Source organism: Natrix helvetica (genome assembly GCF_964273705.1).
Source record: "Natrix helvetica genome assembly, chromosome: 5".
Classification (NCBI taxonomy): Eukaryota; Metazoa; Chordata; class Lepidosauria; order Squamata; family Natricidae; genus Natrix; species Natrix helvetica.
In genome coordinates this window covers 65,370,076-65,385,662 of record NC_138551.1, presented here as the reverse complement: position 1 = coordinate 65,385,662, position 15,587 = coordinate 65,370,076, and the positions used below count along the sequence as shown (strand labels likewise).

The following is a 15,587-nucleotide window of genomic DNA, read 5'->3' as shown; positions in this document are numbered from 1 at the left end:
CTACAAAACAGCACAGCATATTCCATTATGTATAATTCATAATTTTACAATTTAATATTATGCAAGTAAGTCTGTTGACCTTTCTATAATCTACTTCTAATGTTGTAATCTAAAATATAGATTTCAAGTACTTTATAATGTATAATTTAGCATGCTCTGAAGTTTTTCTTTTACCCAAATCATTCTGATACTTTGGGCTAATAGTTTTCCAATGGGACAAGAACTAGAGGTTGCCAGAATGATTTTTTTTAAGTCAAAGCTGTACCTTCTTTTATGTGTTGCATCCTGACTTTTCCGAGTCTACAAGCAGTCCTGAAGAACTTTACAAAATTTAATCTTCAATAATGCTAATAGCAAAGCCACACTGATTTGTGTAATTTGTTATTGATGGAAGATGTAACATAGTTATATTGTTTGTCCTTGTCATGTATCAATTCCAAGCATTGTTTTTTGTAACTATTAGCTCCTAAAAGAGGGATTTTTAAACAGCTTGTATTATTGTTCATAACGAATCTGTGTGGTTCAGTTTTAGTGAAAACCTTAAAATGAACACAGCCAGTTCTAACAGATTTGGGAAATGGTTAGTTTGAAGCAGGGCTCCTTCCAAATTAAACCTTCACCAAACTCCTTATTTTTTTCCATCAGCAAATTGTACACATTTATTTCCAAAAAGATTTGGAAATCACACATTTTACAATCTGTTTCTGATTTTGATCATGCTGGAACATTTATGGCCATTTTTTTTTTAGCAAGGATTGCTAAAACTTCCTTTTATTCCTTTTATCATTACTTCAATTCCCTTTGGTATTTTTCTTGCATTTGTTGATTGTTCCAGACTCCAAAATCAAAACAATGTGAAGAATTGCAGAATGCACAATATTGCCTTTGAATTATAAACTTGCAATTGTGTCCATGTATTCAGAGAGTCTCTTGAACAGCTAGCTTAGAATTCTGTACACTTTCTCTTTCGTAGGTAGCGGTGGAAACACGAGCTGTGATAGCATGGATGGAAAAGAACCCTTTTGTGCTTGGAGGGAATTTACAAGGAGGAGAGCTTGTAGTTGCCTATCCCTATGATATGGTCCGGTCAGTCTGGAAGACACAGGAGCACACACCTACTCCAGATGACCACGTCTTTCGATGGCTGGCCTATTCATATGCCTCCACTCACCGACTAATGACGGATGCTCGGCGAAGAGTATGTCATACAGAGGATTTCCAGAAGGAAGATGGAACAGTAAATGGAGCTTCCTGGCATACTGTAGCAGGAAGTAAGTGGTGGTTCACAAATAAAAATTGAACAACTTGTCAAATATATGCCAAATATATCAGGAGCCATGGTGGCACAGTGGTCAGCTTGCAGTATAGCAGACTAACTGTGCCCACTGCCAGGAGTTCAATCCTGACTAACTCAAGGTTGGCTCAGCCTTCTGTTCTTCCGAGGTTGGTAATATGAGGACCCAGATTGTTGGGGGCAATATGCTGACTATAAACAGCTTAGAAAGGGCTGTAAAGCACTGTGAAGTGGTATATAAATCTGCTATTGCTATTTGTTCTTTTGCTTTCTTGTCCTAATTGTATATTAAATGGCAGTCATCTGCAAAGCAGCAAGAAAGCAAAACTTTGTAATTATGTCTTGATAAAAATCTGAATTTTGAAAGATGTTCCTGGGCAAAGGCCGAAGTTGCTGATTCTCCTTTGGCTTTCCACATTCATATTTGTTATGGAATAGAGGATTTTAAATGGTATCTGGTTTATATAATAAAATAGAGGCTATGCAGAACAATTCAAACAATATTTAATATGTATCTAAAGGAATGAAAGTGAGATAACCCATTTAGGTATTGCAATAAACAAAATATATAGGAATAAAAGAATTGCAAGAGCAAGACTCAATAGGCAAATAAGCTATACCGTAATTCCTGATTAATCCTGATATACTTTAAGAACTATCAACTTTTTAGAGTGATGTGTACATCTTAAAAGTTGAGCATTTTCGTGTACAATTTTCCCAAAATGGCTGCTATGGTAGGCACATCCAATCTACTGAATGCAATTCTAAAAATATCTGAAAGACTCACTGATGAGTTTGCTTCATACTACTCCTCTAACTTTCCAAAATTGTCTCTATAAACTCATCATTTTTCTGGCCACAATTCTAAACTGGATTGCAATATTTAAATTCTAAGAATGTTTCTGCTGACCCTATTGGACCCACAAACATAGATGGAAAAACTTAGTACAATCATTAATTAGAAACACACAAAAAATTCAAAGAGCATAACATAAAGCATACATTCCTAATCCATAGACATCATGCATAATTAAAATCAGAAGAGCTCCACAAATCAACCAATACAATTATAATTAGCTAGAAAAGAAATGTTGAATTCTCAGTGGGGGGTTCTATAAGAGGAAAAATATAGGAATGTGTTGGCTGATTCCAGCTCTTCTTTGTCACATAGGCATGGTTATCAAGCATGGGATTTACTAAATCTACTTGTGACCAAAGCTGGTGGGAAGGTCTTAGTCTTGTCCAAAATGTCTTGTCCAAAAGTCTTCTCCAAAATGTGTGTAAACAAATAAATTAATTTTAAATTAAAAAGTATTCTGCAGCAGTATGCCTTTTCATCCTAACTCCCAGACTTCAATACCAAGGCACCTGTGCTGAATATCTTTATGGCATATCCTTGACCTGCTGCTTAATCATTGCCTTAGCTTTATGGAATTCATTATTGCCACAAGTTCTAGCTAAAGAACAGAACTTTTTTCTCCAAGAGGTTTTCCTAGGTAAAGTGGATGCTATTATGTATAAGTAGTGGGGTCAGATCAAGGGGGAAATGACCCTATTAGCTAAACGTAATAAAATAGTTATGGTAAAAGATACAAAGCTGAAGCTCCCTCATCAGTTACTCTATGCCATGATTATACACATGATGTTGTATTTGAGACACAACTTCAAAAATTGGACTGAATTTTTCCTTTTGTAGAAAGTTATAATTCTTGTAAATAAATGCTGGAACACAGAAGAGTTGAATGGTGGTGTTAGTGTGAAATACCTTCTTTGAGCATTCTTAGCTGCGTATTTAGAATATGTCTTGACAATATATTTTTAAAACAGCTTTTAATGCTTGGAGGGAATTTACAAAGATGGGAGGTTGTACTTGCCTTTCCCTATGATATGGTCCAGTCAGTCTGGAAGACACATGAACAATATTAATCTACTATTGACCCTAACGTCCCAACTGATATTGATGGTCTCGCTCGCCATCTTCAACCCAGCCTGAAGATAGGAAGCGCAATAGCTTAGTGTTTAAAGACTCTGAGCTTGTCAGTGGGGTAGCTGACATCCCAGGTTCAAAACCCAAGTGCCACACAACAGGTGAGCTCTTATTACTTGTCCCAGCTTCTGCCCACCAAGCAGTTTGAAAGCATGCAATGCAAGTAGATTAATAGGCACCATTTTGGTGGGAAAGTAACAGGCGTATGTGTTTCTTTGGCATATAACCATGCTGGCCACATGACCATGGAAATGGCTGTAGACAATGCTGATTCCCTTCGCTAAAAAATGGAGATGAGCCCTAGAATTAGACACAACTGACAAAGAAACCTTTATCTTTACTATTCTTATCATGCTTGAGGCCAATGCTATTTTTTTGTATTTTTCTGCGGGGAAGGCACACGTAAAAGGTAAATTATAACAGGTGCCGGATGATGTAATTTTCCAATGACATCACTTATACATGATATTATCATGATTTTTTTTAAAAAAATGATATCACACACATGCCATTAATTTGCAGTGGGTTCTTCTGGATTCTACTGGTATGCTAAGTTCCTATTTTACAAAGATATCACACAATACATTTAAAAAAGAATTAGGTAGGACTAGGTAGCTAAGTATGTGTAACATACACCAAGGACAAGGTGGTCTTGTTCAATTATTCACAACATGATTAGATTAGCACAATCAAGAACATTACACACACACACATATATATATATACACACACACATATATATATACACACATGCATACATACATACATTCACACATATACATACATACACATATACATATTATATAGTCTGAGTAATATGTAGAAAGAAGGGATTAATGCACTATAGTTTGAAATATCTGAGATTTTTTTGGATCAAAATTAAGATGCCATGCAGAGGAGAAAAATATTTAAGTGAAGAAAGGGAAGTAAATTAATTAATTAGGTTTGTATTTTTACTGCATTAAGGAAGGAAGTACAGTATTTAAGGGATTTAAGGATTTGGGGCTTGATATAGTGAAATATTTTGCCTGTGATTGAGTTCTGTGAAGCTGATAAAGATTGATTACTCTAGTATTTTGTCTTAGAAAGCAAAATGTTTTTGGCCATCTCTGTAGAACGGGAATGAAAAAACTCCTCCTTTTTGCCTTCTGTTTAAAGATTTGTCTACCCTTGTATATTTGTAACAGAGCCACAATTGATATCTCTAGTTCAGTCAAACCTATTTATCCAACCGAACAACAAAAGAGACTTTATTTCATTATTTTATTCTGATCATCTGGGAATCCCTCTTAGGGATATATTACATTCAATTCTATTTCTGTATGTTGTCTAATCAAATGATACTTTAGAAGTGCTCAACCTCTATCTTGATTCAGTCTGGTCTAGATATAGATCAATAAACTGAAAATGAATCCTGGTGACAATTCAAAGACCAGGGTAGTTGTTTCAGATGATCTTGCATTTCCTTTATAAAAGTTGGTGCACAATTTAGAGTGTTTCTTAATCTACCATTGGCCCTAGACACTCAACTGATACTGGTAACTTTGAGCATTGTCTATCAGCTTCATCCAGGATATCAGCAAGAATATTTACTATGTGGGAAACAGTTTTGTTCTAGGAACATCCTGTTTGACTCACTGTAATTAACATATTTGAGGTTGGTCCTGAATAGTTTAATTTTCCAAATTCTGCAGAAATTTAAAATTGGAATATGATTTTGATCTAGATGAAACTATTATATCAATTATTAAGGAACTTTATTGACTCTGTGACCTCTACTAATTTCCTTAGCATAAGAGTGAGATATACAGTACTTATTTTCACCTGTAAAAACTTAAATGGCATGAGATCCAATTATATAAAAGAATACCTTTTCCCATCCTGTCCTCTTTCTGCAATGCAACCTTCTATGAATTGTTTTCTTTATGTAAGCTCATTGCAAGAAATGCATTATGCCTGACTGTGGTGGTGCCTTGACTTTGAATGACTTTGCATTTTTCTAATGGGCATAAATTTGTATCTATTAGCATCAAATTAAAAGGCTCTTTCAACTGAGCCCTTTAAAATTTCAAATATGATTTTCCCACCTTTTTGCTTAACTCTGTTTTGTCAATTTTACTATGGTAAGTCTCTGCAGATACTGGCATTTATAAAGCCATCATCAAAATATTTCTTTAAATTTTATTTCCTATGAATTTTAGTAACATTAATTTGAGATTAAATGTACATTTTGGTAGTTCCTGTTATTGTTGAGCACTTGTGATAAGCAGTTTATCTATAAGCTAAAAGCTGTATTATGATCCCATAATCTAAAGTACATTTTTTCATTTTACTTCTGTATTATACTCTCAAGTTATTTTTAATTATGTCTATTGCATTTCTATAATAAGTCTTGTATCTTTATGCAATGTGAATTTCAAACTGCTTCTTATTCTCTCTATGTGTTCTGAAATGCATCTGTTCTGAAATCATACATCTCTGCTCATTCTGGTCTATTTTAAACCAAGAACCAAGAACTTAGGTTGGACTGATGATGATGAAATAAATAATCTTTCATCATAATCTTTTAATAAACTAAGTTTCATAATTACCTTTTGAATTTGCTTTTCCTTGGGTCACACAATACAACTGCAATAAGGGAGTTAATCTTCAATATGAAGTTTATATAAAAATTACAAATGTTGATTTAGATCTCCAGTTTAAATTTCCATAGGCAGTATGACCTTAATTTAAGTCTTAGAAATATAAACTTTTTCCTTAACATTTCAAAAGAACGTGAATAAGCAGATACAATGACTCTATGCTTTATGTGATATTTCAAGATATTTTAAGAAACTGCTTAAAACTTAGCATATAATTCACTTTTTGCAAAATATTAATTTCAAATCTGCAAACCTTTGGCATTTAACTGAAAAGGGAAAAGATTTTAGCTGAGCTGCATCAGTGATTGCTCTCACATTTTAATCATTTAATCAACTCCCAAATTAACATCTATGTTATATAATCCACCCCCAGAGTACATACTTTAGGACTCATTAAGTACCTGAATATTCCTGTATGCTCATTTTTTTGCTCGTAATATGCTTGCATTATTTTTACTATTAAAAATAAACAAATCTAAGAATTGTTTAAATGTATAAATGGGAGGGAAGAAGGTGGAAAGACCAGTAAAAGGTTTCAGCAAAGAAAGATCATTATCAAAACTTTGTGCAGGGATCTTCAATATCCAGGGCTGGAAAATGAGGAGAAAAAAATTTCTTACCTGCCTATGGGTGCCAGACAGAGACACAAGATTTAAACCCTGGATCTGACATATAATTATAGCTAGAGTCCTAGCTAGAGACCCAGGTAGGCATCAGGCCAGAAATTAGGATACCTTGAATTGCACGCTTCCTTTAGGCACAAAGCCAGATGGGTGAACTTGAGCCAGCTACTCTCTCTCAGCCCCAAGAAGAAGGCAATGGCAAAATATTTCTGAAATCTTGCCAAGAAAACTTCAGAGTCTAGTCCAAGCATTTTCCAAGAGTTAAAAGTGGCATGCATGCTCACACAGAGAAATTCTTAGCTAACGATCATTGAAACGGTTTTTTCTTGTGTTTCAATACAAACAACTTATCTGAGCTTTGTCCACTGCTGGCATTCTTAGGAAGAGAATTATTGCCATATCCATAATAAAGATAATATAATTGGAAATCAATAAATGGATCAAAATTTTTCTCAATGCAGATGTGATACTAGGTTGGTCAAACAGCTGTTCACAAAGCGATTTTAATGAAGTGTTAGAATGCCACCACATCAGCCATATAGTTCTTATTCACGTACCAATAGGTAAGCTTTTTGGAAGATATTTCATTGCAGTCAAATACATAGTTGTCAACTGCTGGTGAGAAAATGTAAAATCTATTATTTTTTTCCTTGTGGAGAAGTGATAAAAGGACTTGTTCATGACCCAAAATATCAGATGCAGAATCTGCAGGTGGGCCACTCAATTTGGCCAGTTTGGAGGGTCCTACAATGAACATTGATTGATTCATTGATTCATTGACTGACATTTTTCAGCCTAGTTCTAAACCTATTTTGCTAAAAAGGACATTTTTATAACAATGAAGTTAGGAATATCCACATGGATTTGTAAACGCTAAAGGCTACTCTGAAGTATTGTGGTTTAATTTAAACAAGGGCTATAGAAGAAATGAATAGCGGATGATCTAGAAAGTCTTAAACTGCAACCAGTCATATCAAGTCTGTTGACACTGTGGATTGATTTAAATTAAAATAATTATCACCTTAGAAATCATGGCTTTCTATAGGTATTTGTGAGATTATCCTGAAGTTATACAAGTATGTCAGTGTTGGTGGGAATTGATATAAATTAGAAGCAAAGCCTACTGTCTTCTAGAACTGATTATATTACCTAGTTTGGGTAATGAAGTGACCACAAGAAAACAATCAAGCTTGAGAGCACCTCTCATTTCAATCCTTTGTCAACATCCCCTTTCCTCACGGAAAGAGGTGATAATATAGATTGCTACCCTGAAATCTACATTTCCAAAATATATTTATATTGCAGAAAAAAAGTCATCTGAATTCCCAGAGTAGGATGAAACAAGAATTCTTGCTTCACCCTAAAAGGAAGGCAGGCCACCCACAAGCTGTATTGAATGTCAACGTTGCAAATGAAAACATCATTGTAATAATCTGCAGTAAAAACAGTACATAAAATCCCAGCTGTGTTCCATAATGGAGCACAGCCAATGCTGTATACAATGCTGTATGTTTATTGTGTGTGTGTGTGTGTGATATCTTAGAAAACAAAATAAAAACCCCTTTATGGAGCCAGGAAGCACTATATTTGCAACAAAGAGAAACTATAAAAATATTCTCTGATTGCTAGTCTTGAAACAATCTGCCAAAGGTCAGAAACAAGGAAACAAGACGTGACAAGAAATTCCATCAATGTGGAATATGCTTTTTCACAATGTCTGCAGGGTTTTGGTATCACCAATTAAAATATCCATTTTTCTGCCATATTAAAAACACCACATTTTAAATAAGTAAATTCAGCTTCTGAAGCAGAGATTAGCCTGAGAATGCACAGTTCCAAAGTTGATTCTGTCCAGGGCAAAGGCATTGGGTAGAAGTGTCAATAATAATAATAATAATAATAATAATAATAATAATAATAATAATAATAATAATAATAATAATATTTAATGCTTCTAGACCGCCCCCTCTCCCGCAAGGGACTCGGGGCGGTGTACAGTTCATACAAAATATAACAGGATACAATAAAATTAAATTAAATATGTACAGTTGACAATTGACATGGAGGAGGTTAAAATGTAGTTAAAAGAACTGTACAAAGCAGATATAAAATATGAAATTGATGAAATTAATCCAGATTAATTCATCAATGATGAAATTAATCCAGATAGCAGTCCACAAAGTGCGTTCTTATGTTCTTTAATTAACTTGGACATTGATATGAGCATTTTGTGACATTGGCCCTATATTGTTTTCATGAATCTTTATAGACATGGTAGGAGAGAACTGCCTTAGACTATAGCAGCCAAACCTTAGGACAGCAAGGGCGAACCTCTTTTGGCTCGCGTGCTATAAGTGGGGGGAGTCCAGGGAGTAGTCTGTGGGTGTGCTGCACCCATAATGTAATGTGCGACCCCCCCAGTGCACATGTGCGCAGAACAGGTGCGACCCCCCATTTTTTGCATGCTTTTTTTGCCCTCCCCAGGCTCCAGAGGCTTTATAGGAGTCTGGGGAGGGCTAAAACAGCCTCCCCTGCCCCCCGGAAGCCCTCCGGAGGCTTCAGGAACCTTCAGGACGCTTCCCTGAAGCCTCTAGAGCAGTCAAAACGAACCTCTGAGCAAACCGGAAGTGACTTCCGGTTTGCTCGGAGGGTCATTTTGAGCACTCCGAAGGCTTGAGGGACCTTCAGGATGCTTCCCTGAAGTCTCGGGAGCAGTTGGGGAAGCTCTGGAGCCTGGGGAGGGTGAAAAATGGCTTTAAAAAGGGGTGAACTCAGCTAGCCAGCACGCACATGCATGCTGGCCAGCTGACAGGGCAGTGCCTCGCGTGCCCTGACAAATGGCTCTGCGTGCCACCTGTGGCACGCGTGCCATAGGTTTGCCATCACTGCCCTAGGAGATGTCTGGTCACATTTTTTCAGATTAATGAATTGAGTTGAAAAGCATACATTTTTGTGGGCTCATTCTGATTCATGAATCTTTGCTGTTAATCATGTCTAGAATCTTAGGGTTAGAACAACTGATTATCAACAGGTTCATATAATGAAATATATAGTTACCTTCTCAAGGAAAATAACAGCTGTCACGGTTCCAAATAGCATGCAAAAGTAAATCAGAGTCGAAGGCAAAGTATTGCTGAAAGTTCCAATTTATTAAGAGAGCCATTTTGGCACATCTGGGGAAACCCGAATCTGAAAGTTTCCTGGTTTTCCCCACCCAGATGAAAGTTCAAGATCTTGCCCCTATGCCCACAAGTCCATCAAATGGTCCAATCTCCCACTGCCATGCTGGCAATTCCACCCATCCAATTCCAGTCAGGTGCAGAGGTGCAGAGACAAAGGATGACCTTGGCTTTCTAGAAAGAATTTTGTTGTAACTACATAGTATGTAACTCCTTACAATTCACCTCCCATTTTCCCACAATAGAAAATGCATAGCAGAATAATAGAAATTGTGGCAGGCCAAAGATCCAAAAGAAAAGATGGCTGCAGGCCTGACAAAGTTTTGATAAGGTTTTAAGGATGAGAAACAATGAAAGGAAGGGAGAAATTATCCTTGTCCTTCCTTCAAATCCATCTGGGGAGAGCCAAGTTGAAGTTTAGAAGTTAGGAGAAAAGATTAAGAGTTATCTTTGCACATAGTCTAACTTCTACATGTCTTGACGAGTGTTAGAAAAAGATTTATTACAAATATGTGCATGATAGATAGATAGCACTCAAAATACATTTTCTGTTGAAAGTGTTGATCCCTGGCTGGATTTCTGTTTCTGTGGCTATTTTAAATCTGAGAGCTTGAGAATTTCTTCTTTTTAAAATTTTTCAAATACTTTTCCTCTAATAATAGCAGTTTAGTTAGAGAAACTCTTTTTTGCAGTACTTTTTTATTTTTTATTATTTTTGAATAGACACAAACAAACAATTCAATTCAATTTCAATTTATTTGATTTGTTAGCCGCTCCCTCTCCACAAGGGACTCGGGGCGGCGTACAATAAATAAAAGCACATATATGTATTACACGGAGGAGGTAACAACCATTACAATACATAAAATAATAATAATGAAATTAGAAATTAAAATACCTAGTTTAAAATTACTGATTTAAAAAAGACTGTCAGAAGGAATAAGATGGAACTATGTTTGAGCCAGGCCAGATAATTGAAAAAGGTGGGTCTTGAGTTTTGAACGGAAGGACCGGAGATCGGAGGTAATCCTAATGTCGAGGGGGAGGTCATTCCAAAGGGCTGGGCCCATCACAGAGAAGGCCCTACTCCTGGGTGTCGCCCTCTGGCATTGTTTAGTGGACGGCACCCGGAGAAGTCCCCCTCTGTGAGAGATAACAAAGTTTCTAAACCTCCTTTCTTAATCACTGTTTACAATTTAGATCATAGCCATATTTTTATGGCCCTAATTTAAAGTTCTACTATAAAAACATTAATGCTGATTTGATACTATGTGACTTCTTTTTAGTTAAGTTACCGATATATTTTAAAATACACATATTTTTCTAGAAATACCAAATCCATGTGTAACTATTAGGATAAATGCTTAATTTTTTTTTAAATGACTCTATTTAATCTTAGAAGAAATGACAGTGTCTTTTTTTTTCTTCATTGCACTTCCAGGCATAAATGACTTTAGCTATCTGCATACAAATTGTTTTGAATTGTCTATATATGTTGGCTGTGATAAATACCCTCATGAAAGTGAATTACCAGAAGAATGGGAAAATAATCGGGAGTCACTTATTGTTTTCATGGAACAGGTAAGTACCGGTAGCCATATAAATGTGGCTGACAAAGTTTGGATCTCTTTCCAATACAGTTATTGACAGGAATGTGTGAGATTTATTTATCATAATTTATTGCCAAAGTTGTTGCCTCTGGGAGCAGAAAGCAAAGATTGTATTTTAGTTTTTAAACAAGTAGATATTTTGGCCTTTGATGTGAATCAGCATTCTTCACCACTACTCACAAATACATAAATACATAAGAGGGAAAATGCTTCCATTAACCAGTTCTGTTAGAGATTGGGCTTGCTTTTCTAAAAATAGCTTATGGATGCCTTATTGTGCATTAAATAAAAATGGTATTTGGGTTTGGACTATGGATAAACACTTCATGTTTTAGTGATCTGTCATAAAGGACAGTAGGAATTCAAAACAAGCTCTTTGTTCTCTTTTTTTTCATCCTAGTAAGTATATGGGTAGCCCATGTTAATAATAATGCACATTATCCAACCTACATAGAAATGTTGCCAAAGGGCTATTTTTTGTGGCATATTTTAAATCCTACAGGAAGCAAAATTTTAAACAGACCTTTTTTCCCGTTTGCTGATACAGCCACAGAAACCTTAACAAAGAGCAATACACAGCTTGATTTTCTTGAACACTTCCATAAACAACAGCACAAAATCTACATTTTTCTGGTTACTGGCTGAGGAATCTTTCTCTTCCTAACATATTGCACATTGGTTGTATTTGCATTTAAAAGATGTCAGCAATTTTCAACAAACTAAAGCCACATTATCTTTAGCACACAGCTTGAAAACTATCATTAACAAATAAAAATCTAGACACCACAATTCAAGAAACAAAAACAACACAGAATCTGTCCCCATTTGCTCTTTTACCCAAGAATCTAAAAGACCATTTCTGCACTTTATCGTGACACAATAATACTCTGATAAAGCCAACCTTCTGTTTTGGTCACATGTACTGCTTCATTTCATCCCCAGTTCATTGGGAAACCAACCAATCAATCAGAAAAGAGCTGGAAGGGACCTTGGAGACCTTCTAATCCAGGGACCTGGTCAAGCAAGAGACCCTATTGGGGACAAAAAGCTATCCAGTCTCTTATTAAAAACCTCTAGTGATGAAGCAGCCACAACTTCTGAAAGCAAGCTTTTCCATTGGTTAATTATCCTCAGTGTTATGAAGTTTCTACTTAATTCAAGATTGCATCTCCCCTTGATTAGTTTCCATCCATTGTTTCTTATCTTGCCTTCTGGTGCTTTGGAAAATAACTGGACACCCTCTTCTTTATGGCAGCCTCTCAAATACTGGGATACTGCTTTAGTTGGGTATTGAAGAAGGAAATTCATCTATGTGATGGTTGACATTGGAAGTATCAGCTGGGCTACTGTGGGAATGATCAGTTGTCATTAGCCATTTTCCTCCACTGCCATTCTCTCCTCGCTATTCAGACCTATTAGTGAGGAAAGGCTCAGGGATATCAGTAGGAAGCAAACTGAGGTGCTATGTGACTGCAGCCCCCATGGGTCCTTCCGGTGCCACTACTACCTTTATTTTTATTTATTTATTATTCACACTTATAGACCGCCCCCTCTCCCGGAGAGGACTCGGGGCGGTGTACAGTCACTAAAATACGTTGTAAAATACATGCATAAACAGTTAAATAATTAAATACGTAGATGAAGGAGGTTGTGAGACTGTAATAGAATAATAAATATAATACGTTAAAAGCCTATTAAAACCCCAAACCCAATTAAAATAAATGAATCCCGGGAGGTAAAGCTAAGAAAGTGCCAGGCCAGCTGATTGAAATAGGTGAGTCTTTAACTTTTGCCGGAAGGAACGGAGGTCGGTGGTAGTTCGAATGTCTGGGGGGAGGTCATTCCAGAGGGTTGGGCCCATCACAGAGAAGGAGTTACTCCTAGGTGTCGCCCGCTGGCATTGCCTAGCAGACGGCACCAGGAGGAGCCCCTCCCTGTGTGAACGGATAGGTCGCAGGGACGTGTGTGGTAGGATGCGATCCTGCAGATAACTAGGTCCTCTGCCATGGAGCGCTTTAAAGATGGTGATCAATACCTTGAAACGCACCCGAAAGGCCACAGGTAGCCAGTGCAGCTCGCGCAGGAGAGGTGTTACGTGGGAGTAACGGGTACTTCCCATAATAACCCGCGCGGCTGCGTTCTGAACTAGCTGCAGTCTCCGGATGCGTCCCAAGGGAAGCCCCATGTAGAGGGCATTGCAGTAGTCCAGGTGAGACGTCACCAGCGCATGAGTGACCGTGCGCAGGGCACTCCGGTCCAGTAGGGGGCGCAATTGGCGCACCAGGCGAACCTGGTGGAATGCCCCCCTTGCCACGGCTGCCACATGGTCCTCCATTGACAGCCGGGCATCAAGGAGGACACCCAAATTGCGCGCCCGCTCCACAGGGGGCAACTGTTCGCCCCCTATGGCCAGCGATGGAGTCAGCTGGCTGAACCGAGGTGCCGGCAACCACAGCCACTCGGTCTTGGAGGGGTTGAGTCTGAGTCTGTTGTCCCCCATCCAGACCCCGACGGCTTCCAAACACCGGGACATCACTTCGACAGCCTCGTTGGGGTGGTTTGGGGTTGAAATGTACAGCTGAGTATCATCAGCGTAGAGATGGTACTCAACCCCAAAACCACGGATGATCTCACCCAGCGGCTTCACATATGCGTTGAACAGGAGAGGCGAGAGGACCGACCCCTGTGGCACCCCACAAGTGAGTGGCCTCAGGGACGACCTCTGTCCCCCTGTCAACACACATTGCTTCCGGTCGGAGAGGTAGGAGCCGAACCACCGCAAAACGGTGCCTCCGACTCCCATCCCCTCCAACCGGCGCAATAGGATACCATGGTCGATGGTATCAAAAGCCGCCGAGAGGTCTAATAGGACCAGGATAGAGGAGCAACCCCTATCTCTGGCCCTCCAGAGATCATCGACCAACGCGACCAAGGCTGTCTCGGTGCTGTGCCCGGGTCGGAAGCCGGACTGGCGTGGGTCTAGATAGTCGGATTCGTCTAGGTGTCGCGGGAACTGCTGCGCCACCACATTCTCAACAACCTTCGCCACGAAGGGGAGGTTGGAGACTGGACGATAGTTAGCTAGCTCCATTGGGTCGAGCGAAGGCCTCTTGAGCAAGGGTCTCACCACCGCCTCTTTCAAGGCGGTTGGTAAGTATCCCTCACCCAGTGATGCGCTCACCAGGCCCAGGAGCCAGCCTCGTGTCACCTCCCAGGCTGCCAGTACCAGCCAGGAGGGGCACGGGTCCGTTAAACAAGTGGTGGGTCGCAGCCGTCCACGCAACCTGTCCAAATCCTCGGGGGCAACAGAGTCAAACTCCTCCCAGAATGGTCTCTCAAGACTCGCTGTTGGCGGCTCGTCTGGTCCACTGACGGAGGTCCACCCGCTCCGGATCTGATCGATTTTGTCCTGAAGATATTCCCCAAACTCCTCTGCTCTACCCTGTAAGGGTGTCTCCCGCGCCCTCTGCGATACAAGGGAGCGAGTCACCCTAAACAGGGCGGCAGGGCGGTTATCCGCGGACGCAATAAGAGCAGCACAATGCCTACGTTTGGCCGCTCTTATTGCCACAAGGTAAGTCCGCAAATAGGCTCTTACCTGTGTTCGGTCAGATTCGGAGCGTGAGGACCTCCACCTGCTCTCTAGACGTCTCCTGTGGCGCTTCATCACCCTAAGCTCCTCAGTGAACCAAGGAGCCCGGGTGGGTCGATGCCGCAGGAGAGGTCGCAAAGGCGCAACCCGGTCCAAGGCCCCAGTCGTCGCCCTATTCCAGGCAGTCACTAGGTCCTCGGAGCGGGAGCGGGACAAGGCTACAGGAATTGGCCCAAGCTCCGTCTGGAATCTATCAGATTCCATCAGGCGCCTGGGGCGGTACCAGTTTATAGAGTCTGGTTCCGCCTCCTCGCGGTGGGGGATAGCGCCAGGGAAGTCCAGCCGGAGGGATGAGTGGTCTGACCATGACAGGGGCGTGATGACTAAATCCCCTATTCCCAGATCACTCGTCCACTGTTCAGATACAAAAATGAGGTCCAGTGTGTGGCCCCCTTCGTGAGTGGGGCCCTGCACTAATTGGGTCAGGTCCATGGCCGTCATGGAAGCCATGAACTCCCGGGCCACCTCGGAAGCCGCTCCTATTGACGGCAAGTTGAAGTCCCCCATGACCAAGAGTCTGGGAGTCTCAACTGCCGTCGCTGAGATTAGCTCGAGGAGCTCGGGCAGGGCTGCTGATGCATAGCGAGGAGCCAAGTATAC

At 39.7% G+C, this 15,587-nt stretch overlaps 1 protein-coding gene across 1 annotated transcript in view; it reads left to right on the top strand.

The window, feature by feature from the left end:
• Window positions 1-15,587, top strand: part of CPXM2 (carboxypeptidase X, M14 family member 2) — a 126,280-nt gene that overhangs the window by 102,451 nt on the left and 8,242 nt on the right. Inside the window, exons 11-12 of the mRNA XM_081955729.1 lie at window positions 974-1,271; window positions 11,167-11,306. Of these exons, the coding sequence (XP_081811855.1) occupies window positions 974-1,271; window positions 11,167-11,306 (438 nt within the window). The remainder of the gene's footprint in view (window positions 1-973; window positions 1,272-11,166; window positions 11,307-15,587) is intronic.